Source organism: Nerophis lumbriciformis, linkage group LG04 (genome assembly GCF_033978685.3).
Source record: "Nerophis lumbriciformis linkage group LG04, RoL_Nlum_v2.1, whole genome shotgun sequence".
In the NCBI taxonomy this organism is placed as follows: domain Eukaryota; kingdom Metazoa; phylum Chordata; class Actinopteri; order Syngnathiformes; family Syngnathidae; genus Nerophis; species Nerophis lumbriciformis.
The window spans coordinates 15,837,088-15,863,623 of record NC_084551.2 but is presented as its reverse complement, the minus strand read 5'-3'; the positions used below and the strand labels follow the sequence as shown (position 1 = coordinate 15,863,623).

The window sequence follows — 26,536 nt, the reverse complement described above, 5'->3', positions numbered from 1 at the left end:
TATATATATATATATATATATATATATAAATGTGCATGTCATAGATGACTAAATATATGATTATTAATTATTGGTTTAAAATGTTCAGGTTTTTCTTATTAAGTTCTGATTTTGTGTTCTTGTTCTTACATTTTTACTGTTGTTTTATATTGTATGAAGATCCTCGAATGCTAATAAATCATCAATCCATGTTCAGATACACAGTATGTCCCTCTCTTGCAGGCAGTGTAATGAGTGTGTGGTGTGCTAGGAGGCAGTCAGGAGGGAGGCAGGCTGCTCCCATGCACACATGAAGAAGGTATGAACACTCACTGGGAATCAAGCAGGAGGACAAACTTCACTTCAGCAGAACATGGAGGAGAATATCAATTTGTCCGGATTGTTTCAAGTTTTGGCACATTTAATCTCGCTGGCTGGGACTTATTAACTTGTTTTTCTTGTTTTTCAATGCCAAAAAAACCCAAAACAAAGCCATAATGGATAACAACATGACTGTTTTGAACGACACGACGCCGGCGGGCAACCAAACGCTGGGCGTGTGGAGCGACTACACGCCGGAGTACAAAGTGGTCAGCGTGCTTCTGGTGTGCCTCATATGCGGCGTGGGGATGGTGGGCAACATCATGGTCATCCTGGTGGTGCTGACCACCAAACACATGCGCACCCCCACCAACTGCTACCTGGTGAGCCTGGCCGTGGCGGACCTGATGGTGCTGACCGCCGCCGGGCTGCCCAACATCACGGACGCGCTGCGTGGGCAGTGGGTGTACGGCTACGCGGGCTGCCTGGGAATCACCTATCTGCAATACTTGGGGATAAACGCGTCGTCTTGCTCCATCACCGCCTTCACGGTGGAGCGCTACATCGCCATTTGTCATCCCATCAAGGCGCAGTTCCTGTGCACGCTGTCCCGCGCCAAGAGGATCATCATGCTGGTGTGGGCGCTCACTTCCGTCTACTGCGTCATGTGGCTCTTCCTGTCCGACACGCAAACTTTGGTGTATGACAACGTGGTGCTGCTCAGCTGCGCCTACAAAGTGTCCAGGAGTCATTACCTGCCCATTTACTTCATAGACTTTACGGTGTTTTACGTGCTGCCGCTGCTGTTGGCCACCGTCCTGTACGGGCTCATCGCCAGGATACTTTTCCTAAACCCTCTGCCTTCACACCCTAAAGACAACACCAATAAATGGAGGAGAAGGACGAGCAATGGAGGGGGAAGGATGATCAATGCGAGCTCCTCCAGCAGCACCACTGCTGCTTCTCGCAGACAGGTGAGGGAACTTCATTAGCCTCCATATTTCATCTCCTGGTGTTCTATAGCAGTGGTCCCCAACCACCGGTCCGGGGACCGGTACCGGTCCGTGACGCAATTGCTACCGGGCCGCAGGGAAACATAAAATAATTTATAAACGACCGCATTTTCTCCAACTTAAAGGCCTACTAGTGATGGGTTGATGAGGCGTCATGAAGCGTTTCAACACATTGCAAAACTGTATTGATACTGTGTCGATACTGTGTCACTAAATACTGACATCTGCTGGACATTAAAAATCCCTACAGGCAACCTATGGACCGACTCAACTGACACTGATTTTATAACCTAGTACAGTGGTTCTCAAATGGGGGTACGCGTACCCCTGGGGGTACTTGAAGGTATGCCAAGGGGTATGTGAGATTTTTTTAAAATATTCTAAAAATAGCAACAATTCAAAAATCATTTATAAATATATTTATTGAATAATACTTAAACAAAATATGAATGTAAGTTCATAAACTCAGTGAAGCACAAGCTCAGGTTTGTCACTAAAATGTCTGTCAAAAAGAACTGTGAAAAGAAATGCAACAATGCAATATTCAGTGTTGACAGCTAGATTGTTTGTGGACATGTTCCATAAATATTGATGTTAAAGATTTTTTTTTTTTGTGAAGAAATGTTTAGAATTAAGTTCATGAATCCAGATGGAGCTCTAATACAATCCCCAAAGAGGGCACTTTAAGTTGATGATTACTTCTATGTGTAGAAATCTTTATTTATAATTGAATCACTTGTTTATTTTTCAACAAGTTTTTAGTTATTTTTATATCTTTTTTTCCAAATAGTTCAAGAAAGACCACTACAAATGAGCAATATTTTGCACTGTTATACAATTTAATAAATCAGAAACTGATGACATAGTGCTGTATTTTACTTCTTTATCTTTTTTTTTTTCAACCAAAAATGCTTTGCTCTGATTAGGGGGTACTTGAATTAAAAAAAAATTCACAGGGGGTACATTGCTGAAAAAAGGTTGAGAACCACTGACCTAGTATATACAATAATATAAACCAAGTCATTGTATTTCATTTAGGATTATTTCATAACTTCATTTAAATAAAAATATATTTTTTGTCTTTTTTAGATACAGTCAATAAATAATGTGAACATGTATCATAACATGGAAATCTAAGAGAACGTGTTGTGAATGAAGATGCTTGTGGACCTGGAATTTTTTTTTTTTTTTACACTTTTTTTTTTTTTTTTTTAAACAGTTTTTCCAACGTATTCAATTTTAGACGCTTTCTCTTCTTAGTTATTATTTCTCCGGCTGTAGAAAAGACCCTTTCACAGGGCACAGAGGAGGCGTCAGTGCGACACAGTTCGCGTATCGGTCACGTGACCAAAACAGCTCATGATCGGTCACGTGACTTTCTAAAAGCGGTACGCGCACCGACACAGGGTTTCGCTCTATGAGCTCGACGCATGCGCCGATGCATCGGTGTTGCCGGACCCATCACTAAGGCCTACTGAAACCCACTACTACCGACCACGCAGTCTGATAGTTTATATATCAATGATGAAATCTTAACATTGCAACACATGCTTTAGCTTACTAAAGTGCAATTTTAAATTTTGCGCGAAATATCCTGCTGAAAACGTCTCTGTATGATGACACCTGCGCGTGACGTCACGGATTGTAGAGGACATTTTGGGACAGCATGGTGGCCAGCTATTAAGTCGTCTGTTTTCATCGCAAAATTCCACAGTATTCTGGACATCTGTGTTGGTGAATATTTTGCAATTTGTTCAATGAACAATGGAGACAGCAAAGAAGAAAGCTGTAGGTGGGAAGTGGTGTATTGCGGCAGGTGTTGTGCCGTATAACGCACCCCCGCCGTAGAATGCACCCCTTGACTGTTGTGCCGGTTAACACAGCCGGTGTTTCATTGTTTACATTCCCGGAAGATGACAGTCAAGCTTTACCATTGGCCTGTGGAGAACTGGGACAACAGAGACTCTTACCAGGAGGACTTTGAGTTAGATGTGCTGACGCGGTACCGTGAGTACACATGCAGCTGCGGCTTCCAAACATTTGATCGCTTGCCCGTACGTGCGTGCCGCTATGTGCATGTCACGTACGTAACTTTGGGGACTTTGGGGAAATATATGTGCTGTATGAACTTTGGGGAGGTGAACAGTACTTTGGGCTGTGGGATTGAGTGTGTTGTGCAGGTGTTTGAGTTGTATTGGTGGGTTATATGGACGGGAGGGGGGAGGTGTTTGTTATGCGGGATTAATTTGTGGCATATTAAATATAAGCCTGGTTGTGTTGTGGCTAATAGAGTATATATATGTCTTGTGTTTATTTACTGTTTTAGTCATTCCCAGCTGAATATCAGGTCCCACCCGCCTCTCACAGCATCTTCCCTATCTGAATCGCTCCCACTGCCCTCTAGTCCTTCACTCTCACTTTCCTCATCCACAAATCTTTCATCCTCGCTCAAATTAATGGGGAAATTGTCACTTTCTCGGTCTGAATCGCTCTCGCTGCTGGTGGCCATGATTGTAAACAATGTGCAGATGTGAGGAGCTCCACAACCTGTGACATCACGCTACTCGTTGCTACTTCCGGTACAGGCAAGGCTTTTTTATCAGTGACCAAAAGTTGCGAACTTTATTGTCAATGTTCTCTACTAAATCCTTTCAGCAAAAATATGGCAATATCGCGAAATGATCAAGTATGACACATAGAATGGACCTGCTATACCCGTTTAAATAAGAAAATCGCATTTCAGTAGGCCTTTAACTTTTGCCTGTCCCACTAGACCAGGCCTGGGCATTTATTTTGACTCGGCGGCCACATTTAGAGAACAAAACGTGTCTGGGGGCCGGTATATCTATCTACCGCATTTTTCGGATTATAAGTCGCTTCGGAGTATAAGTCGCACCGGCCGAAAATGCATAATAAAGAAGGAAAAAACATACATAAGTCGCACCAGAGTTTAAGTCGCATTTTTGGGGGAAATTTATTTGATAAAATCCAACACCAAGAATAGACATTTGAAAGGCAATTTAAAATAAATTAAAGCTGCAAGCAGCGATGGACGGGAACGATTTTGACGGCACATAAAATCCAAACCGAAACAGTAATAAAACTCTTTGGTCAACTTTTAATCAGAAGGGTTCAATCTCTCTCCTGTGCTAGTTTGAAGCCGACACAACAAACGCGCTCAGAGGAGATAATGTTTGAAAAAAGGTGACCGTTTTTTACAAAACTTTTGTTTTGAAGGGGGAATTGCAAACTTCCTGTTGATTTTTGCTGGGGGTTGTCAATATATTAAATGTAAGTCTAAGTGAGACCTACACAGAGGTTTGTTTCATGTCTCTATGACATTCCTACTGGAAGTTACAGGCAGTTTTGTCTGAGTTTTCCTCCTAGGAGCAGTTGTGTCTGTGTTTTCTTCCTAGGGGGCGCTAGAGCGCAATTTTGAGTTTTGGGGTTGGGTTTTTTATTAGATCGCAATTTTTGCCAGTCCTAATGTGTGTGTCCAGTTTAGTGAGTTTTGAAGCATGTTAAGGGGGTCAAATTACAGGTCAAAGAGGCAAAAGTGACTGTTTTTACTAACATTTTGTTTCAAAGGGGGAATTGCCAACTTCCTGTTGATTTTTGAAGGATGTCAATGAATGAAATCTAGGTCTAAGTCAGACCTACATAGAGGTTTTTGTTTCATGTCTCTACGACATTCCTACCGGACGTTACAAGCAGTTTTGTCTGTGTTTTTTCCTAGGGGGCGCTAGAGCGCAATTTTGAGTTTTGAGGTTTGGTTTTTTTATTAGATGGCAATTTTCGCCAGTCCTGATTCCGGTTTTTAAGGCGGTCTGTAATAATGTTTTTAGCATTCAGACATTATTGTGAGGTTTTGTATTCGTGTTCCTAATAAATAGGTATACCGGCCCACAGACACATTTTTTTCTCTAAATTTGGCCCCCCGAAGCAAAATAATTGCCCAGGCCTGTTCTACAGGGTCATTTGACGCCCCAGGCGAGAGTAGAGATGGAACAATCTTATAGATGTTGACATCCCAGTAACAACCATATTCATCATGATTATGCATCGATTAATTCCACCACAATTTTTTTTTAAATCACATAGACCTACGGTTCTCAGACTTTTTTTCACCAAATACCACCTCAGAAAACACTTGGCTCTCCAAGTACCACCATCACGACCAATATTACAATACAGTAGCAAAGTATTGTCACGACTAGGACTATGGCGTGGTTTGTTCTCCCGAGGTGCAAAAGATTTGGACCATACGTGGCGTGAAGGGGAGTACATGATTTATTTAAACACTATAACTACAAAAAAGGGAAGCAAACAAAAGGCGCGCACAAGGGCATAAGTACAAAACTTGACTATAAACACAAAACTTGCACGTAGGCAGAAACTGTGAACAATTAAACAAAAACACTAACTGTGGCATTAATAAACAAAAAAAACTTACTTGGCATGGACTATGAAGTGTGCAGAGGTAAGAGTGTGACAGGGGTATGAATCCGGGATGTCGCCAGGAAGACAAACTGAAAACAATGAACTTAAATACTACAGACATGATTAACGAAAACAGGTGCGTGACTCAAAACGTGAAACAGGTGCGTGACGTGACAGGTGAAAACTAATGGGTTGCTATGGTGACAAACAAGAGTGCACAATGAGTCCAAACGTGGAACAGGTGAAACTAATGGGTAACCATGGAAACAAGACAAGGGAGTGAAAAGCCAGAAACTAAAGAGTCCAATAACTAAACTAAACAAAACATGACTAATGCAAAACATGGTCACACAGACATGACAAGTATTAATTAAAAACAAGGCCAAACTTTTATTTAAGTATATTTAGAATTTTTGGCCGCAGCAACATTACACACGGTTTGAACAGTAAGACTGTGTTTGAATATAGGAACATAAAACATGTTAATACAATCTTTGGCGCACCACTAGATAGAGCCAGTGTTCCATACCAAAGTGTAAAAATCACTGACAGACATTCCTTAAGTATTTTGATGTGTTATTTATTACTGTCAAAAACAACATGTAATCAAATAATATTATAATGACAGTACACAAAAATAAACATGAACACATTATTTTAATAATAAATACATGAATAAATCATTGTTTTATTAAAATAAAATTCAAATTAACTTTATTGATCCCCCAGGGGAAATTGTTACCCGGGGGTAATAAACTCAAGTGTAAGTGTAATTAACTTAGCCCCTTTATTCATTTCCATTGTATGCTGTTTATAATAACTGGAACGCACATTGTTAGATCCCACTGTATAGCTCTTGGTGTTAATGTTAGTGTTTTACACTTGCTATACTAACTTACAATGCCTAAACTTTGTTCAACATAGACAGGGAGAATTTCTGACGTTGAAGGGGTCATATTACAATTTTTTCCCCCACATTCCAAACACTTCCTTGTGGTCTACATCAGTGGTCCCCAACCACCAGGCCACGGCCCGGTACCGGTCCGTGGATCGATTGGTACCGGGCCGCACAAGAAATAAATAAAAAAAAACAATATATATATTTTAATTTTATTTTTTATTAAATCAACATAAAAATCACAAGATATCAATATAGATCAATACAGTCTGCAGGGATACAGTCCGTAAGCACACATGATTGTATTATTTTTATGACAAAGCATTGACCGGTCCACAGTTAAAAAAAGGTTGGGGACCACTGGTCTACATGACAAGCAATGGTGGTCCAATTGTTTTACAGATTATCTGACTGTCTCTTCATAATATGCTGTATTTTTTTTTTTGTGGGCGGTCTTATTTACATGCAGAAGCCCGCTTTTATCGCTTTTATATCGAGTCTACTGACGAATATAAATTAGAACTATACGCTGCTTTTTACTAGAAATGGCAAAAGGATTTTAGCTTCCATGTGCACGCGCGAGCCAGTCTGCCCCACAACAAGAAGATGTACAAAAATAAGGAACTTTTTGACTACAACTTAAAGGTGCCATGGGTAATTATGTGGCCAGAAATGGTACTGCAATCACGGTGAAAATTCTGTAGTCCACTCCCACACTACAGTACCCATATCCACATAGGTTTTATTTGTCGAAAATATATTTTGCCCTGTCAGTTGGATGACACATCGACATACAGGCTAACGGGCATATATATTTCCCCCGTTAGCCTGTATGTCGATGAGTCATTGACCGGGCTAACATGCTAAGCTACACTAGTGTGATGGTGCTTCGCTCCTAAGCATTCGTTGCACGAACATACTAGCTTTGTTAGACACGGTCATAGACTGTATTGGACAATATAGTTTACATACAAAATGTCCATTTCCATTTATTACTAGTAATAAGAAAACATAAATGCATCACTCACATATATCAAGGAGGAAATTAGCAAGTTTGGTGTCAGATGAAAAAATCTTCTCCGCCTTTAACCGTCTCCATCTTTCAAAGGCATCCCCGATACAAATCCTCGTTTTGTTCCTGGCTTTGTCATGAATGAGTTGAGAATCGTAACAATGCCTTTTAGATTTACTAAGGTCTGACATGTTTAATAACTTTACCTGAGGCAGTAACTCGACAAAGGTGGCGGTGCGTAACTGTCAACCTGGATGTGACACACTCACAGACTTTGTAATTGGTCAAATGGTGGAGGGCAGGGCATCGAAATGAAAACAATAACAAGATTTCGGGGCTGTAAATCTAATTTTGAAATGAGCATATCTCGGCTGAACTACCGTTATCAGTTATAAAGGTATTCGAAAATGACATGATTTATTAATGCCTTTTGACATATCAGGGCCATTTAATGATGACTTGACATGCTATTATTACATATGGCTCCTTTAATAAAAATGGCAGTCAAAACTAAATCCACACAAGCAGTTACCCACAGGGAAGAAAAGTTTGTTATGCATAATAGGGCCTTTTTAAATGAAGCCCTTGACATGAGTACATGTTTCTGTCTGTTTACATTGAACTGACTTAACGCTAAGCTACTAAATGACACGTTTATATTTGAGATGTCCGATAATATCAGCTTGCCGATATTATCGGCCGATAAATGCGTTAAAATGTAATATCGGAAATGATCGGTATCGTTTTTTTTATAAAATTGGTTATTTTTATTTATTTTTTTATCATTATTATTTTTTTTTTTTATTAAATCAACATAAAAAACACAAGATACACTTACAATTAGTGCACCAACCCAAAAAACCTTCCTCCCCCATTTACACTCATTCACACTCATTCACACAAAAGGGTTGTTTCTTTCTGTTATTAATATTCTGGTTCCGACATTATATATCAATATATATCAATACAGTCTGCAAGGGATACAGTCCGTAAGCACACATGATTGTGCGTGCTGCTGGTCCACTAGTAGTACTATCCTTTAACAGTTAATTTTACTAATTTTCATTAATTACTAGTTTCTATGTAGCTGTTTTTATATTGTTTTACTTTCTTTTTTATTCAAGAAAATGTTTTTAATTTATTTATCTTATTTTATTTTATAATTTTTTTTTAAAAGTACCTTATCTTCACCATACCCGGTTGTCCAAATTAGGCATAATAATGTGTTAATCCCACGACTGTATATATCGGTTGATATCGGTATCGGTTGATATCGGTGTCGGTAATTAAAGAGTTGGACAATATCGGAATATCGGATATCGGCAAAAAGCCATTATCGGACATCCCTAGTTTATATTTAACTCCCTACTAACTCATTAGGTAACTGGCCACTAACATAATTTGACTCAGTTATTATGTCTTACTGTGGCGTGCAAAGCTGGGTGGAGCCCGCAAATGATGCGCCATATCAGACATATTAGACCAGTGGTCCCCAACCACCGGGCCGCGGCCGATTGGTACCGGGCCGCACAAGAAATAAATAAGAAAATAAAAAAAATGTTTTTATTTTTTTTATTTTTATTAAATCAACATAAAAAACACAATATATACATTATATATCAATATAGATCAATACAGTCTGCAGGGATACAGTCCGTAAGCACACCTGATTGTATTTCTTTATGAAAAAAATTAATTAATAAAATACCCCCCCCACCCCCCACCCCCCCTCCGGTCCGTGGGACAAATTCTCAAGCGTTGACCGGTCCGCAGCTACAAAAAGGTTGGGGACCACCGTATTAGACCCTTCAGCTGCAACTCTCTTTTGGTTTTGCAAATGGGTGAGACATTGTCTTCAATGACACACCTAAACTTCAGCTTTTTTGGGGGTGGGAACAGTTCGCTGCTTTGCTTTGTCCTGCTGTCATTTTTAAAGGAGAACTGCACTTTTTAAAAAAAAATTCCTGTCATTCACAATCATTATGAAGGACATGACGGCGGATGGATTTTTTAAAATGCATTCTAAATATTGAATAAAAGTTAAAAAAAAGTAATCTTACAGTGAAGCCAAACAGAAAAACATTCATCAACGACCATTGGCAAAATTACCCCCCAAAAAGTGCAGTTCCCTTTTCAAGCTCCATGTATATCGAGTAAGGGAGATTAAAACACACGGTAAATAATTTAGTAATAATAAATAAGTTTTCAATCACGGTTGATAGGAAAACCGGTTAATCGTGGCCTCAATAGGCGAGAGTGAACTTTGCGCCCCCCCACAACTGCCCAGAAAAACGTCTAATTTTAAACGTCAACACAACAAATTTGCAATCTGAAGAAAACATAAGTTATTTAAATAATTACCCTCAGATGAAGTAATAACTAAAAAAAAAAACCCAAATGTAGTGCAAAAGTCATGGGGAAAAAATGGTGCACATCTTAATTTAGATTTTCTTTTTTTCTTTTAATTAAATTCTGCCATTTGGTACCCCTGGCAACTGCCCTGTCTTGTGCAATAAATCATGATAATGTGATATGCTAGATTACAGTCGAGTAAACCCTCGTTCATCATTGTTGATTGGTTCGGAGCCTGACTGTGGTAAACTAATTTATTCGCAAAGTAGAGATTATTATTCCGATCAGGGTTTTATGGCTGCCACTTACGATACCAATCATCCATGAGTGAGAACAGCTGATACCAACCATTACCGATCATACCTGTCAACATTTGTATTTCAAAATATGGGACATTCTCATGACAAGTTGCCTTTTAATAATAAAATACAACTTTCTTGGATGTTTTATAGACAAAGCACATATCACTCTGCAATTAATTTCCTCAACAAGCACCGGGTACTGCCGTGAGCACCTCCTCACGCAGCAGTCCCAGCTGCAGTCAGAGCAGCGAGGAGGCCCACAGCCCAATAAAATGGGCGTGTGAAAAGCTGCCGTTATCTCCGCCTTGGTTTACAGAGCGAGATTTAAATGTTTCTTCACTGTCACGGTATAATAAATCACTGCAACATCCCAATCATGTTAAGGAGCCAGTCAGTAGATTTGTGAATGTCACAATCATCCAGTCTTTTGATTAAATGTGATACTCTAACATTTACCAACTCTGAACAAAATTGATTTGAATTTAAAGAAAAAACAATTTAAAGAATCATCAGAAGAAAGTTCATGTTTCTAATCCAATGAGCATGTTTTAAACTGACACTACGTTATTCCTCTCCCCTACAGCGTCCATTGCAATCAATTATGTATGAGAAAACCTCAAGTGTAAACAACTGCATGCTCTTTTCTAGGTAAAGATAATAAGTTTTTTGTATTTTTAAAGCTATTCACACAAAGTTTGGATGTTCCTAAGTCAATCAAAAATGTCATTTACCATTTAGGAATTAAAGCAAAAGGGACGGTATGTGTACAAGATGAATATAATGCATATTTACTTGTTTAATACTCATAACTGAAGTATTAAATCAACTGAAATTAATTAGAAAGTCAACACTTAAATTGCATGCTGATTCATTTATTGTTTCATTTATTTTTAATATATTGAGCTGGTGTATACAGTGAAGGCAAAATAATAATTAAAAAAAAAACTGTCACTGTTGAAATACTTACAGCAGCTACAAGGTTTACAACAACATTGATAGCAAAGGATGTTTAAAGGCCTACTGAAACCCACTACTACCGACCACGCAGTCTGATAGTTTATATATCAATGATGAAATCTTAACATTGCAACACATGCCAATACAGCCGGTTTAGCTTACTAAAGTGTAATTTTAAATTTTGCGCGAAATATCCTGCTGAAAATGTCTCGGTATGATGACGCCTGCGCATGACGTCACGGATTGTAGAGGACATTTTGGGACAGCATGGTGGCCAGCTATTAAGTCGTCTGTTTTCATCGCAAAAATCCACAGTATTCTGGACATCTGTGTTGTTGAATCTTTTGCAATTTGTTCAATGAACAATGGAGACAGCAAAGAAGAAAGCTGTAGGTGGGAAGCGGTGTATTGCGGCAGGTGTTGTGCCGGATAACGCACCCCTGCCGTAGAATGCAACCCCTGACTGTTGTGCCGGATAACACAGCCGGTGTTTCATTGTTTACATTCCCGGAAGATGACAGTCAAGCTTTACCATTGGCCTGTGGAGAACTGGGACAACAGAGACTCTTACCAGGAGGACTTTGAGTTGGATGCGCAGACGCGGTACCGTGAGTACGCATGCAGCTGCGGCCTCCAAACATTTGATCGCTTGCCCGTACGTGCGTGCCGCTATGTGCATGTCACGTACGTAACTTTGGGACTTTGGGGAAATATATGTGCTGTATGAACTTTGGGGAGGTGAACGGTACATTGGACTGTGGGATTGAGTGTGTTGTGCAGGTGTTTGAGTTGTATTGGCGGGTTATATGGACGGGAGGGGGAGGTGTTTGTTATGCGGGATTAATTTGTGGCATATTAAATATAAGCCTGGTGGTGTTGTGGCTAATAGAGTATATATATTTCTTGTGTTTATTTACTGTTTTAGTCATTCCCAGCTGAATATCAGGTCCCACCCGCCTCTCACAGCATCTTCCCTATCTGAATCGCTCCCACTGCCCTCTAGTCCTTCACTCTCACTTTCCTCATCCACAAATCTTTCATCCTCGCTCAAATTAATGGGGAAATCGTCGCTTTCTTGGTCCGAATCGCTCTCGCTGCTGGTGGCCATGATTGTAAACAATGTGCAGATGTGAGGAGCTCCACAACCTGTGACGTCACGCTACTCGTCTGCTACTTCCGGTACAGGCAAGGCTTTTTTATCAGCGACCAAAAGTTGCGAACTTTATCGTCGATGTTCTCTACTAAATCCTTTCAGCAAAAATATGGCAATATCGCGAAATGATCAAGTATGACACATAGAATGGACCTGCATTTCAGTAGGCCTTTAGTGTTGAATGTGTGGTTTAATTTGAATTATCAGTGAAATGTTTGGACTTACTTACTTATTGCTATAAACAAGGTGTTCTTAAACCTTTAACAGTAGTGTAGGTCATATATTTATTATCTACACTATTTGCGTCATAGCTGACATAGCAAAGAGTTTGTAATTATTTGCATTTAGACAAATGGCTCCTGATCCGAACCTTGGCGACACCTGGTGTAAGTAATGACCCTAACATTTAATACCCAATGTAGGTCTTTAACATGCTAAAATTACTAAACAACAATGTTCATAAAGGACATCAGTGATTCAACTATATGATTCGAATTGGTTAGGTTAAGGCCGTAGGTTCGTCTCTCAAACAATTCTCAATCAGCTTTAAAACAAAAGTATTGGCTGAAACTTTAATGTGTGTTTTGGAAGGGGAACTGATCGTATAAAAAGCATACATTCAAATACAATCCAAATTTAAGTTACTAAATAGCAACAACTTACCATGTTCAGTAAAACCATTATCTTTTTTCAGGTGGCTAAAAACATTTTTATAGAATCCAAGCTAATACTGCCATTATTTTATTTTGCAACATTTTTGCACTGAACAGGAAATTATGTATGCCACATTTTAATGTTCTTTAACACAGCAGTAGTGCTATTGTGGAACGCTGGTTAGTGATAATAAGGATGTTGAAAACATGACAACATATGTCGACGTATACGGACAATTTTATTTAGAATTAAACATATTTGGCTCTCAAATTTGATGTTGAGAAAAGCGGCCAACCTGCAGGTACAGGCCTTGTGTGTCAACGTTGACGTACCATGTTGTATTTCTAAAGGCGCAGAGTTAAAGGGGAACATTATCACAATTTCAGAAGGGTTAAAACCATTAAAAATCAGTTCCCAGTGTCTTATTTTATTTTTCAAAGTTTTTTTCAAAATTTTACCCATCACGCAATATCCCTAAAAAAAGCTTCAAAGTGCCTGATTTTAACCATCATTAAAATCCAGCGTCCATTTCCTGTGACGTCACATAGTGATGCCAACACAAACAAACATGGCGCATAGAACAGCAAGCTATAGCGACATTAGCTCGGATTCAGACTCGGATTTCAGCGGCTTAAGCGATTCAACAGATTACGCATGTATTGAAACGGATGGTTGTAGTGTGGAGGCAGGTAGCGAAAACGAAATTGAAGAAGAAACTGAAGCTATTGAGCCATATCGGTTTGAACCGTATGCAAGCGAAACCGACGAAAACGACACGACAGCCAGCGACACGGGAGAAAGTGAGGACGAATTCGGCGATCGCCTTCTAACCAACGATTGGTATGTGTTTGTTTGGCATTAAAGGAAACTAACAACTATGAACTAGGTTTACAGCATATGAAATACATTTGGCAACAACATGCACTTTGAGAGTGCAGACAGCCCAATTTTCATCAATTAATATATTCTGTAGACATACCCTCATGTCAGCAGGCCAGGGAAGCTAGGGTCGATATTCTTCTCTTGATCATCTTCGGTGGCATAAGGGACGGTGTGAGCCAAGACATCCAGGGGGTTTAGCTCGCTCGTCTGCGGGAACAAACTGCCGCCATTGCTTGCCGTGCTACCGAGGCTCTTTGTCCCTGAATTGCTCACACACTCCGGCAGATTCAATGGGGGTCTGGCGGCAGATTTCTTTGACTTTATCGTTGGAAATGCATCTGCTTTGAGTGTCGCAGGATATCCACACATTCTTGCCATCTCTGTCGTAGCATAGCTTTCGTCGGTAAAGTATGCGGAACAAACGTCCAATTTCTTGCCACTTTCGCATCTTTGGGCCACTGGTGCAACTTTAATCCGTCCCTGTTCGTGTTGTTACACCCTCCGACAACATACCGACGAGGCATGATGTCTCCAAGGTACGGAAAACAGTCGAAAAAACGGAAAATAACAGAGCTGATTTGACTCGGTGTTTGAGAAAATGGCGGATTGCTTCCCGATGTGACGTCACAACTCTAAATTCACCCATTTAGAGTTCGGAAATCGGTTAAAAAAATATATGGTCTTTTTTTCTGCAACATCAAAGTATATATTGACGCTTACAGGTCTGGTGATAATGTTCCCCTTTAAAGTAAATCCATTAAACAGTAAAGGCTCGTACAAATCTTTTACTCCTTTACAGAGCTGCATGTTTGTTTATTGGATGAAGGGAAGAAACCTTCATTGAATGCATTGAGGGTGTGGTACCCTGAGGATCCCTTTCCCCATTGGCCGATTTTAATCAGTTAACTCTAACTCAAATAGGATTTTATCTGCACAGGTAGATGCATATTGTTTGACAAACGCACACCCACAAATACCCACGCACATATGTTGGTCGGCATTAACTGAACCACTTTGAACACAAGTAAGACAATTCTGTGTATACTTTTTAGATTAGTCAAAGGTCAAGAAAGGATCTGGGATTAGGTTTTGCTCACGGATGACGCCGAAAGTATTGATGTACTGCAGCTTGTGTAAATGTCACTTGCCTGTCTCATTCGAAATAACTCACTGTTGAATACAAAACTGAGCAACACTTTATTTGCTTGCCATCTTTGTCAGCCAGAGCTCTTGTGCAATAGCTTTTGAAACATGTGCAGTGTGTCATCATGATTGGTCATCTTGTTATTATTTGAGATTGAGAAATATTACGTATATTAACATTATGACCAGTTCTATGTTAACAATGGCAACAAGAAAACTGTCACATTGACACTCAGATCCTTTAGGAATCAGGAAATTAGCAGTGATCTGCAGTAGCAAGCTACATGTAGCAAAACTACATTTTCCAGTAGCTTCACTACTTTTTGAACAAGTAGCGATGTTTGTAGCTCAGCTATTTTTAGACCCATGTAGGGAGGTAACTTACATCAAAGCTACAAAGAGAGAAAATGGAAGATAATAAAAACACAATTTTAAAAACGCCATTAACTTGTTTGTCAAGTTTAAAAATCACTGTCTATAGTGACGCCAAGGCTGGTGACTTTGGGATGTACATCATTTTGCAATGGTCCCAAGTCAGTGAGGGCCGGACCAAAAACTAAAATTTCCGTTTTTCCCTCATTCATTATTAAAAGATTCCGGGCTAACCATGTCTTGACGTCGCATAGACAGTTGAGAAGGGGTGTCAGGGGGCCGTGGCCTTTTGAAATCGTCATATAAATTTGGCAGTCGTCTGCATAAAAATGATAAGACACAACTTGCCTCTTAAAAATCTCTCCAAGAGGGAGTTATGGTCGAAAATACATTTCATAAACATTATATAGATGAATCCGGTGACAACCAAGCCATCATTTATGTCACTGCATGTTGCACGTCTATGTTATTATGTCCAAGCCATGATAAGATGAAAATGACAGTTTATCGCTCCTTTTCTTGTGTTTCTTCAAACCAAGTTGTAATGTCGCGATGTCGAGTTTAGCAGGTAATCCAACTTCGTACTTAACTGGTCCATGTTGACAAAACAGTCCCGTGTAAAATGTTGTTTGTTTCATTTCATAGAAATCAGAGCAGGTGGAAGAGCATATAATGAGAAGGAATGACACAAGACTTTCCAGGCAGCGGTAACTAATCTTGGCACAAGAGAGCAGAGTAGAAAGGAGAGGCCCAGTCGAGAGAATATACCACACTGTGGCATCTCACTGTGCCCACTGTTAAAAATAATAGTCCAAAACACAGTGGTCAGGGGCATCCAATACTGCATGCAAGCTCACACCTAAACACATGAACCTTTTGATTCTATGTGGCATTGTTTTACACAAGTATCCAACATTGTAACATTTCTCATAAATCAGAAGACAGGAAAATCATCAAAGGTCCTCTTTAAAATGTCTCCAAAAGCTCTGACCGTTAATCAAAATGCAAAAAAATATATATATTTTAGTGATACATTACACACTGTAATTGGATCATTTGCCCAGTAATTCAAGTAAAAGCTTAATAATGTGGTAGCATAACAATAGCTATGTGCACATGGACATATTTAATCGGATTAAAAGCCTAACCGGAATAAAAATGGTTCATGTAAACACGCAATTCGGAATATTCTGACCCTATTAAGACATGTTTGGATCAACATTTCATTCAGATCGAGACGAGTGGTTTATATATTCAGATGAAAACACTTCTTTCAAAATTTTGGTCAAAATAATCCTTACTGCGCAAAACTTTGATGTCAGATATACTTTGTGGTGGAGCGGGGACTAAATTCAATAGTCTAATAGTGTCTCCCCCATCCAACAAGGACAGAAGTAACATTATATACTGTTGACTTTGTTGCTTTAAAACGAGACTCGCAAAAAGTCTGGTGTGAAGTGTCATGTGTGGATGTAACAATAAAAGAAGGGATCCAACGAGCTGTTCTATTCACGACCTTACAGCTTCTACAAGTGCTAACTGCTGCTCATTTTCAAAAAGTGAGGTAAAACAAAAGTGGCGAACAGAAGGGAAAATTGATAAATATATAACACGGCAACGTCGGACAAACAAATGCACAGATCCATGTTGCGGAAATCCCTGCTTCTTCTTCTCTTTCCGTTTACGTTATGTGCTGCGCATGTCAAAATAAAGTATTCCGATTTAAAGTGTGATGCATGAAAATGCACGTCATAATCTGATTCTTTTTTCCAGGGTCCATGTGCACAATAACATTCTAATCCGAATTCTGATTAGAATAAAACATTTTGACCAGGGGTCGCCAACCCAAAATGTTGAAAAAGCCATATAGGACCAAAAATACAAAAAAATCTGTCTGTAGCCGCAAAAAATTAAAAGCCTTCTATAAGTTGTATAATGAAGTCAACACATGATATAAGTGTCTATCCATCCATCCATTTTCAACCGCTTGTCCCGTTCGGGGTCGTGGGGGGGGGCTGCAGCCTATCTCAGCTGCTTCGGGCGGAAGGCGGAGTACACCCTGGACAAGTCGCTACCTCAGTGTCTATATTAGCTATATTAGCCTACTATTAAAATGACTGTGTCGCCGGCTGATACAAATCTTTGTTGACAGAAATGTTTACATGTGATATTTATTCTACACATTTTAACAAAATTGGAAAACATTAGTAAAATGCAGAGTGAGATAACTCCTCTAAATGACTGGCTTAGAATGGCCAAATGTATAGATGTGTGTGTCCAAGTTAAAGGAAATGACGTGCTGTCTTCTTCGAATGGATTTATAACAATCTACGCAAGCTGAGTTACGTTTGCTGTGGTCTGGAACAACATGGCACACAAAAAACTATCAGAAATGCAGGCAATATTACATACAGATAATATGTCATGAGAAATGCAGGTATAAATTAAATACACAGAGGACATAGGAAATTAAATGAGCTCAAATATACCTACAAGTGAGGCATAATGATGCAATACGTACATACAACTTGCCTAAATAGCATGTTAGCATTGTTTAGCTTGCAATCATGCAGTAACCAAATATCCCTGATTAGCACTCCGATAAGTCAATATCATCAACCAAGCTCACCTTTGTGCATTCACGCACAGCATAAAAAGATTGGTGGACAAAATGAGACAAAGAATGGGTGGCATAAAATATATCTTTCTCTGGCATCGTTGAAGAAATTTGTACATGTAAACAAACTACGGTGAGTTCAAGGACCGCCAAAATTAGCGCTCGCCAAATATTGTCATTCGAGAATCATGTTTAGAATAAAGAGTGGGATTTTTAACAATCAGAGAGGTTTGTGTCATGTTGTCCTCCTACAGAAACCCTATTAAAACAAAAATATATTTTTTCCCCCCCTCACCTTTTTCTATTTTCATAAATTTTTTAAAAAGCTCCAGGGAGCCACTAGGGAGGTGCTAAAGATAGAGCCGCAGGTTGCAGGCCTCCGCCCCAGACAAACGTTCCTTCTCCTCACAATGACAGCATTTCAGTCTCATTATGTCAATTAATGTGACTGTTCACCTTTGGTGGTAGATTCTGTTTTTCTCCGCCAATTCCGCAACTCATAGAAATCATAGCTCGGCCTTACGTTCCAAACTGAATAGTAACAAAGAAAAATGATCATGATCTGAGCAACATGCGCGCTCCGACCTGTATTAAATCAACCAAACGGTTATTTTTTTTCATTAACTATTCCATCTCTAGTCAAGGCTAAAAAATATAATAAACAAAAAGTAGCGAGACAAGGTCAAGGTCCTCATGTGGACCGCGAGCCACCTATTGAAGTTATTTTATCGAGAGTCGCCGTAGCTAAAACAAGGTAACACTTAATCTTGAAAGCAAAACATATTCCATCCTATTGTTTGTTTCGTCCCTCACCAGTCATTTATATGTCTGAATATTAGTATGTTTGGCTCTCTTCTATCCTAATGAGCTGATTTTCTTGTAGTTTGCTTCATCATGGGTGTCCAATCCAATTGCAGCTCATTTATTAGCTGCACCTGGTAATCCTGCTGCTATCCTATCAGCTCCACCAATTATCAGATATATTATTGTGTATTGTGCCAGCATGCCACAGAACAATAAAAATACATAAATGCAAAAGAAGGAGGAAAAAAAAAACCTTGAAGGCTCTCAAAATCCCAATCTTGTCGGAAGGCAGCACTTCACCATCAGGATGAAATTTCAAGATGCATATGCAGCCACTTGCAGTCATTGTTCTACTGCTGGTGCCATCAAACATCTTAGCAATCACTACAATGATAAGAGAAAATATTTCATATATTTGGAACAACAGCTAAGGACGCTTTGGGTCATCTTATTGTTCGGAGGACCAACAGTCTGATTATCAGAGTATAGAAGGAGGAGGTCAGGGGGTGTTCAATTATGAAAGGGTGTTGAAGTTAGCACCAAGTAATATGGGAAGATAATAAATATTGGCATTTCCAAGTTCATGCTGATGCATTCATTTCAAATATATATATTTTTTTGTATGATTCTCACAGGAAAATCCACCTAAAACCTGTCCTCATAGTTTCGTTGTATCGTATCTAGATACTTCACCACAATTGTTTTTGATAAATCAATCAAATATGTTTGAAGTGTAGATTATGACTTTAATTTAAGAGGGTTCCAAGGCAAGATAGATTAAATGGCGCTACAATGAGACGTCTAAAGGGCATTTCAACTGAAAGTAGGGACATCATTGTCAATATATACAATCCATAGAGCATGTATATAACCTATAAAGACTAAAGTTAAGTTTGCTATCATGATCCGTTGCCCGAGTCATGTTCAATCAATCAATCAATGTTTATTTATATAGCCCTAAATCACAAGTGTCTCAAAGGGCTGCACAAGCCACAACGACACATAGCCCACAAAAGGGCTCTGTACCGAGGACGTCGGTACAGAGCCCTTGTCATGACTTGGTCCTGGGTGTTTGCTTTTCCGGAATGCAACGGAAAGTTGGCTCGGGCGAGACGGGAATGTGAGTACATGATTTATTTAATATATCAAAAAAAGTACAAACGAAAAGCGCGCACAGTGGCAGAGAACAAACTATGAAACCAAAAGACTATAGCAAAAAAGTACAAACGAAAAGGGCGCACAGTGGCGGAGAACAAACTATGAAACCAAAAGACTATAGCATTAACAAACAAAAACTTACTTGGCTTGGACAAAAGTAGCAGCATGAAGGATGGATATGAAAACAAGTGTCAGGAATGTACAGAGCATAAATGTGAGATGTCGCCAGAAAGACAAACTGAAAACAATGAACTTAAATACTATAGACATGATTAGTGAAAGCAGGTGCGTGACTCAAAACGTGAAACAGGTGCGTGACGTGACAGGTGAAAACTAATGGTTGCTATGGTGACAAAACAAAACAAAAGTGTACAAAAAGTCCAAAAACAAAACCGAACATGACTAAAACAAAACATGATCACACAGACATGACAGCCCTAAACTAACTGTTTTGCTTAGTTTAGTAATTGCCTTAGTCATCAATCAATCAATCAATCAAAGTTTATTTATATAGCCCTTAATCACAAGTGTCTCAAAGAGCTGCACAAGTCACGACATCCTCGGCTAAGATCCCACATCAGGGCAAGAAAAACTCAACCTAATGGGATACAATGAGAAATCTTGGAGGGGACCGCAGATGTGGGGACCCCCCCTAGTTAATAGTGTGAGAGTCCAGTCCATAGTGGGGCCAGCAGGGAATCATCTTGAGTGGAGACAGGTGAGCAGCGCAGACATCCCCAACTGATGCACAGATGAGTGGTCTTTGAACATCTGTGGTTACCTAATAACCTCTCCACGCATGTTGATTAGTTATGTTTCAGCACCCTTGTTTGTTTTCTTAGTTGCCATGGGTGCTGATTTGTGTCACCTGCCTCTGATTAGTGGCCGGGACGCTCACCTGCTCCTGGTCACTAATCAGATAGCTATTTATTCCTACCTCGCGCCACACTCTGCCTGACAGTCTTATTCACAACACGCGACACTTACGTTGGTGCGAGTTTTGAACTACTAGCTTCGTGCTGCCTGGTTTTTGAGTCTGTTTGTTAAGCTTTGCCGTAGCTTCCTGTGCCATCGGCACGTTTTCCGTTTTCGTATGTTTGCCTTTATTATTGGAATAAATCACATTCTTACCTGCATGCTGCTTCCGGACGTCCATCTGCATCTTGGGGAAACAATCACCGCATAAACATGAGACCCCGATGTGACAGTTAGCAAGGTGTAAAAACTAGCAGAAAGTGAATATATCTGCAGTAAAAGGTCTGGCAACGCATTTCTAGGAGCTCCACACTTCTAAGTGGGGGTGTTCCAATCTGATATTTATATTGGTCCGATATCAGACAAAAAAAAACATTGTTTTATATTAGTAGAATTCTGCTTCGGATACTTTCTATCTGCAAGTGATATGCAACTATAATTATTTGATACTTGTAAATATTGACAAACCTCGTGTTTTTATATGTTGTTCAATAAAGGACACTTATTATGTATGTCTATGTTGTGTGTGTAGCTGCTAGTTCCGAGTAGCTGATAGCCTACCATGTTTACCTTTTGTAAATCACTTCAGTAAAATACAAGAAAAGACCAACCTTGTGTGCTTATTGGAAGATATTAAGCTGCAGGACTGCTTGTATCGCAACGCTGATAAGATGCAAGCCCTATTAGAAATGATACAGTAAGAAACGTGTTTGCATCATACAACTTAACCTAATTGGTGTCCCCAAGAGAAAAACATAATACTCCGCTTCAACTTAAAGACAGAAATAAGTCAATTGTTTTTTTTTATACTTACTATTGTTCTCTCTTTTGAGTAATTTCACTTGATCAAGCTATTTTTTACACACTACAAAATAATCCGAGTATGTATGATTCGGGGCAGCACGGTGGAACAGGGGTTAGTGCATGTGCCTCACAATACGGAAGTCCTGAGTAGTCCTGAGTTCAATCCCGGGCTCGGGATCTTTCTGTGTGTAGTTTGCATGTTCTCCCCGTGACTTGTGTGGGTTCCCTCCGGGTACTTCGGCTTCCTCCTAAAGACATGCACCTGGGGATAGGTTGATTGACAACACTAAATTGGCTCTAGTGTGTGAATGTGAGTGTGAATGTTGTCTGTCTATCTGTGTTGGCCCTGCGATGAGGTGGCGACTTGTCCAGGGTCTACCCCGCCTTCCGCCCGAATGCAGCTGAGATAGGCTCCAGCACACCCCCCGCGACCTCAAAAGGTACAAGAGGTAGAAAATGGATGGATGGATGTATGAATCGTGCTGACATATCGACTCAATATCGGTATCTCCAATATTCAAGGTTCCATTATATTGGATAAAATCAAAGATGAAAAAGTTGTATCGGGACACACGCTAAAAACACATTTTAGGCATGCAGAAAATGTGATATAAACAACAAATTAAACGGACACATTAATATTTAACGTTGATTTAACCTTTATGGAAGACTCTTGTTGGAGAAGACAGAAATGAGCAGCCCAACCCTAATTAGCAGAGAAGCAGGGAGACCCACAAGGGCAACACCTTCGTGCTTTGCTACTGGTTCTTTTCTTAATTCAATAATTCATCACTTTCTATATCGACGTGTTGACCCTCAGGACTTTCTTTGGCAACATGGTAGATTTTGCAGCCATACTCAATAAAAAAAGAGATGTGTGGTGTAAATGTATTAGCCCAGAACCACAGAGTCAACCAGTGATGAAGTCAGAGGGGTGACAGAGTGGGGAGGAAATGACTTCTGGGTGGGGATGTTTTGTAATAAAGACATACAGTATTACATAGTTGGACTCACTCAGTGTATTAATAGCACGGCTTGAGTTAGTTACCAATACATAGGGTACTTAGTTTTTGCACTGGACACAGACTAGTTTGTTGGATTCTAACCCAGTTACTGAATTCAGTACTTTTTTAGACACCGACCGAATTTTGTTGACACTACCGGGTATCGATTCACGTAAAATCAAACAATGCTAAATTTCGATACCTTTTGTAGCATGTAACATCACGTCCATTTTCAAACACTTGGCAGGCAAACAAGCACTCAAGCAGCATTTAGGGAATGTTGCAATTTTCCAAGCCAACAAAGCAAGTATGCCTTATAAAAAACATTCCGATGTACGGTAAGGCTCCACTTTCCAAAAATGCTTGCGCTGGATGCTAATTTACTTTGAATTTGCCTTTAAACTACTACTGATTAGCTTTAGCAATTTTATATGCCGATTTCTACACCTCCAAATTTGATAACGAAAACTACAATTAAGATGCGAGTTATAATCAAGTACAAACCCCGTTTCCATATGAGTTGGTAAATTGTGTTAGATATAAATATAAACGGAATACAATGATTTGCAAATAATTTTCAACCCATATTCAGTTGAATATGCTACAAAGACAACATAGTTGATGTTCAAACTGATAGACATTTTTTCTTTTGCAAATAATCATTAACTTTAGAATTTGATGCCAGCAACACGTGACAAAGAAGTTGGGAAAGGTGGCAATAAATACTGATAAAGTTGAGGAATGCTCATCAAACACTTATTTGGAACATCCCACAGGTGAACAGGCAAATTGGGAACAGGTGGGTGCCATGATTGGGTATAAAAGTAGATTCCATGAAATGCTCAGTCATTCACAAACAAGGATGGGGCGAGGGTCACCACTTTGTCAACAAATGCGTGAGAAAATTGTTGAACAGTTTAAGAAAAACCTTTCTCAACCAGCTTTTGCAAGGAACTTAGGGATTTCACCATCTACGGTCCGTAATATCATCAAAGGGTTCAGAGAATCTGGAGAAATCACTGCACGTAAGCAGCTAAGCCCGTGACCTTCGATCCCTCAGGCTGTACTGCGTCAACAAGCGACATCAGTGTGTAAAGGATATCACCACATGGGCTCAGGAACACTTCAGAAACCCACTGTCAGTAACTACAGTTGGTTGCTACATCTGTAAGTGCAAGTTAAAACTCTCCTATGCAAGGCGAAAACCGTTTATCAACAACACCCAGAAACGCCGTCGGCTTCGCTGGGCCTGAGCTCATCTTAGATGGACTGATACAAAGTGGAAAAGTGTTCTGTGGTCTGACGAGTCCACATTTCAAATTGTTTTTGGAAACTGTGGACGTCGTGTCCTCCGGACCAAAGAGGAAAAGAACCATCCGGATTGTTTTATGCGCAAAGTTGAAAAGCCAGCATCTGTGATGGTATGGGGGTGTATTAGTGCCCAAGACATGGGTAACTTACACATCTGTGAAGGCGCCATTAATGCTAAAAGGTACATACAGGTTTGGGAGCAACATATGTTGCCATCCAAGCAACGTTACCATGGACGCCCCTTCTTATTTCAGCAAGACAATGCCAAGCCACGTGTTACATCAACGTGGCTTCATAGTAAAAGAGTGCGGGTACTAGACTGGCCTGCTTGTAGCCCAGACCTGTCTCCCATTGAAAATGTGTGGCGCATTATGAAGCCTAAGATACCACAACGGAGACCCCCGGACTGTTGAACAACTTAAGCTGTACATCAAGCAAGAATGGGAAAGAATTCCACCTGAGAAGCTTAAAAAAATGTGTCTCCTCAGTTCCCAAATGTTTACTGAGTGTTGTTAAAAGGAAAGGCCATGCAACACAGTGGTGAACATGCCCTTTCCCAACTACTTTGGCACGTGTTGCAGCCATGAAATTCTAAGTTAATTATTATTTGCAAAAAAAAAATAAAGTTTATGAGTTTGAACATCAAATATCTTGTCTTTGTAGTGCATTCAATTGAATTTGGGTTGAAAAGGATTTGCAAATCATTGTATTCCGTTTATATTTACATGTAACACAATTTCCCAACTCATATGGAAACAGGGTTTGTACAATACTTACAGTATACACACTTTTTGAGGGGCAACAAAAGACTTGATGCAGCCCTAATGGCAAAGACTTCTCTCTTACTTGGCAACACACCATAGCCTAAACACTACTGCCATCTAACGTCTTGGAATCGCAACTGCATGCACGTGTAACGGGGGCCAGTCAGAGTGGCTGCGCCAGCAGTACGTTGGTAAACCCATCCGTCCATCTATTTTGTACCGCTTGTACACCCTGGACAAGTCGCCACCTCATCGCAGGGCCAACACAGATAGACAGACAACATTCAAACCTCACTTCAAATAGTGTACTCGCCGCTCGACAGCACAGTTATCAATATCAACTCAGTGTTAAATGCCAAATGAAAAAAATTAGATTATACGAACACACATTAAAGTACCACGGATTGGTACTGTTGAGTACAGGTATTGATTATCAGGTACATAGAATTGGTACCGCATGGATTAAAATGGGAAAGGTACCCAAACCTTCCCACTGTATTATGAATGAATGGTTTGCGTGTACAAATGTGTGATCCATACTGCATATATTAACATGTTTTATTGTAATAGGTTACAAAGATGCTGGCTGTGGTCGTGATCCTTTTCGCCTTACTTTGGATGCCCTACCGGACCTTAGTGGTGGTCAACTCCTTCCTGGACAAGGCCTACCTGGACACGTGGTTCCTGCTCTTCTGTCGCCTCTGCATCTACTTGAACAGCGCCATCAACCCGGTCATTTACAACGCCATGTCCCAGAAATTCCGCGGAGCCTTTAAGAAGTTGTGTCACTGCGGTCCTCAGCGCCTGGAGAAACCTGCTTCATACAGCATGGCGCTTACCTACAGTGTCATCAAGGACATATCCAATGGGGAGAGTCTTGACCACTTCACCACGGACATGGAGGAGCTCCACACCCCGAGCGACCAGTTTGTACCCACTCTACCAACTGCCAAAGAGATTCTGTTTGAAGAGCCTCTGCTTTTGGGAAATATGTCTCAACTTAGTGAAAGGGGATCACTGGAAGTCAGTGAATAAATTAATCTGATACATTTTGCACCAGATATTTAGAGGTGTTAGGTTATGATCAAGATGCACAAATCATATCAGGATTGTTTACAGAAGTTTAAAGCAGATAGGAAATAGTGCATTATGTATCCTGTTTGACCTCCTACTTGCTCCTAAGCATGGTGTACCCAATGGAAACTCCCACGAGACTGCGCGGCAAATTACAGCCTGCCCATAGACAGGAAGGAACAAACACACTGTTAGAAAACTACCCCCAGAATACCATTATATGAATCATATTTTGTATCTATTTATGCACATTATGGGCCTGGTCTACAAAAGGTTTGTGTTTATTAAACACGCGCAAACTTGATTGGGCATGCAAATGGGATCTACTAAATTTGTGCGCACAAAGGATTATGTCTCTTAAAAAGGAACACACCCTCTCATTTAGGGATGTCCCGATCCGATATTTGGATCGGATCGGCCGCCGATATTTGCTAAAAAATGCGTATCGGCAAGGCATGGGAAAATGCCGATCCAGATCCAGTTAAAAAAAAAAACTCCGGTCCGTGTTTTCCAACGCACCGATTTAAATAATACATTCCACATTTCT

At 40.0% G+C, this 26,536-nt stretch overlaps 1 protein-coding gene across 1 annotated transcript; it reads left to right on the top strand.

Annotated features, from left to right (window-relative positions):
• The first annotated feature begins 380 nt into the window (after positions 1-380).
• trhra (thyrotropin-releasing hormone receptor a) lies at positions 381-26,415 on the top strand. The gene is made up of 2 exons (XM_061944806.2): positions 381-1,274; positions 25,486-26,415. Exons 1-2 carry the CDS (start codon positions 477-479, stop codon positions 25,948-25,950), a joined length of 1,263 nt encoding a protein of 420 aa, XP_061800790.1. The 5' UTR covers positions 381-476; the 3' UTR covers positions 25,951-26,415.
• The last annotated feature ends 121 nt before the right edge of the window (positions 26,416-26,536 follow it).

Excerpts from the sequence above, each read along its gene's own strand:
- trhra (XM_061944806.2), top strand. The coding sequence starts at position 477 with ATGGATAACAACATGACTGTTTTGAACGACACGACGCCGGCGGGCAAC. Across the intron at positions 1,275-25,485 it reads CTGCTGCTTCTCGCAGACAG|GTTACAAAGATGCTGGCTGT; the intron begins GTGAGGGAACTT and ends TTATTGTAATAG.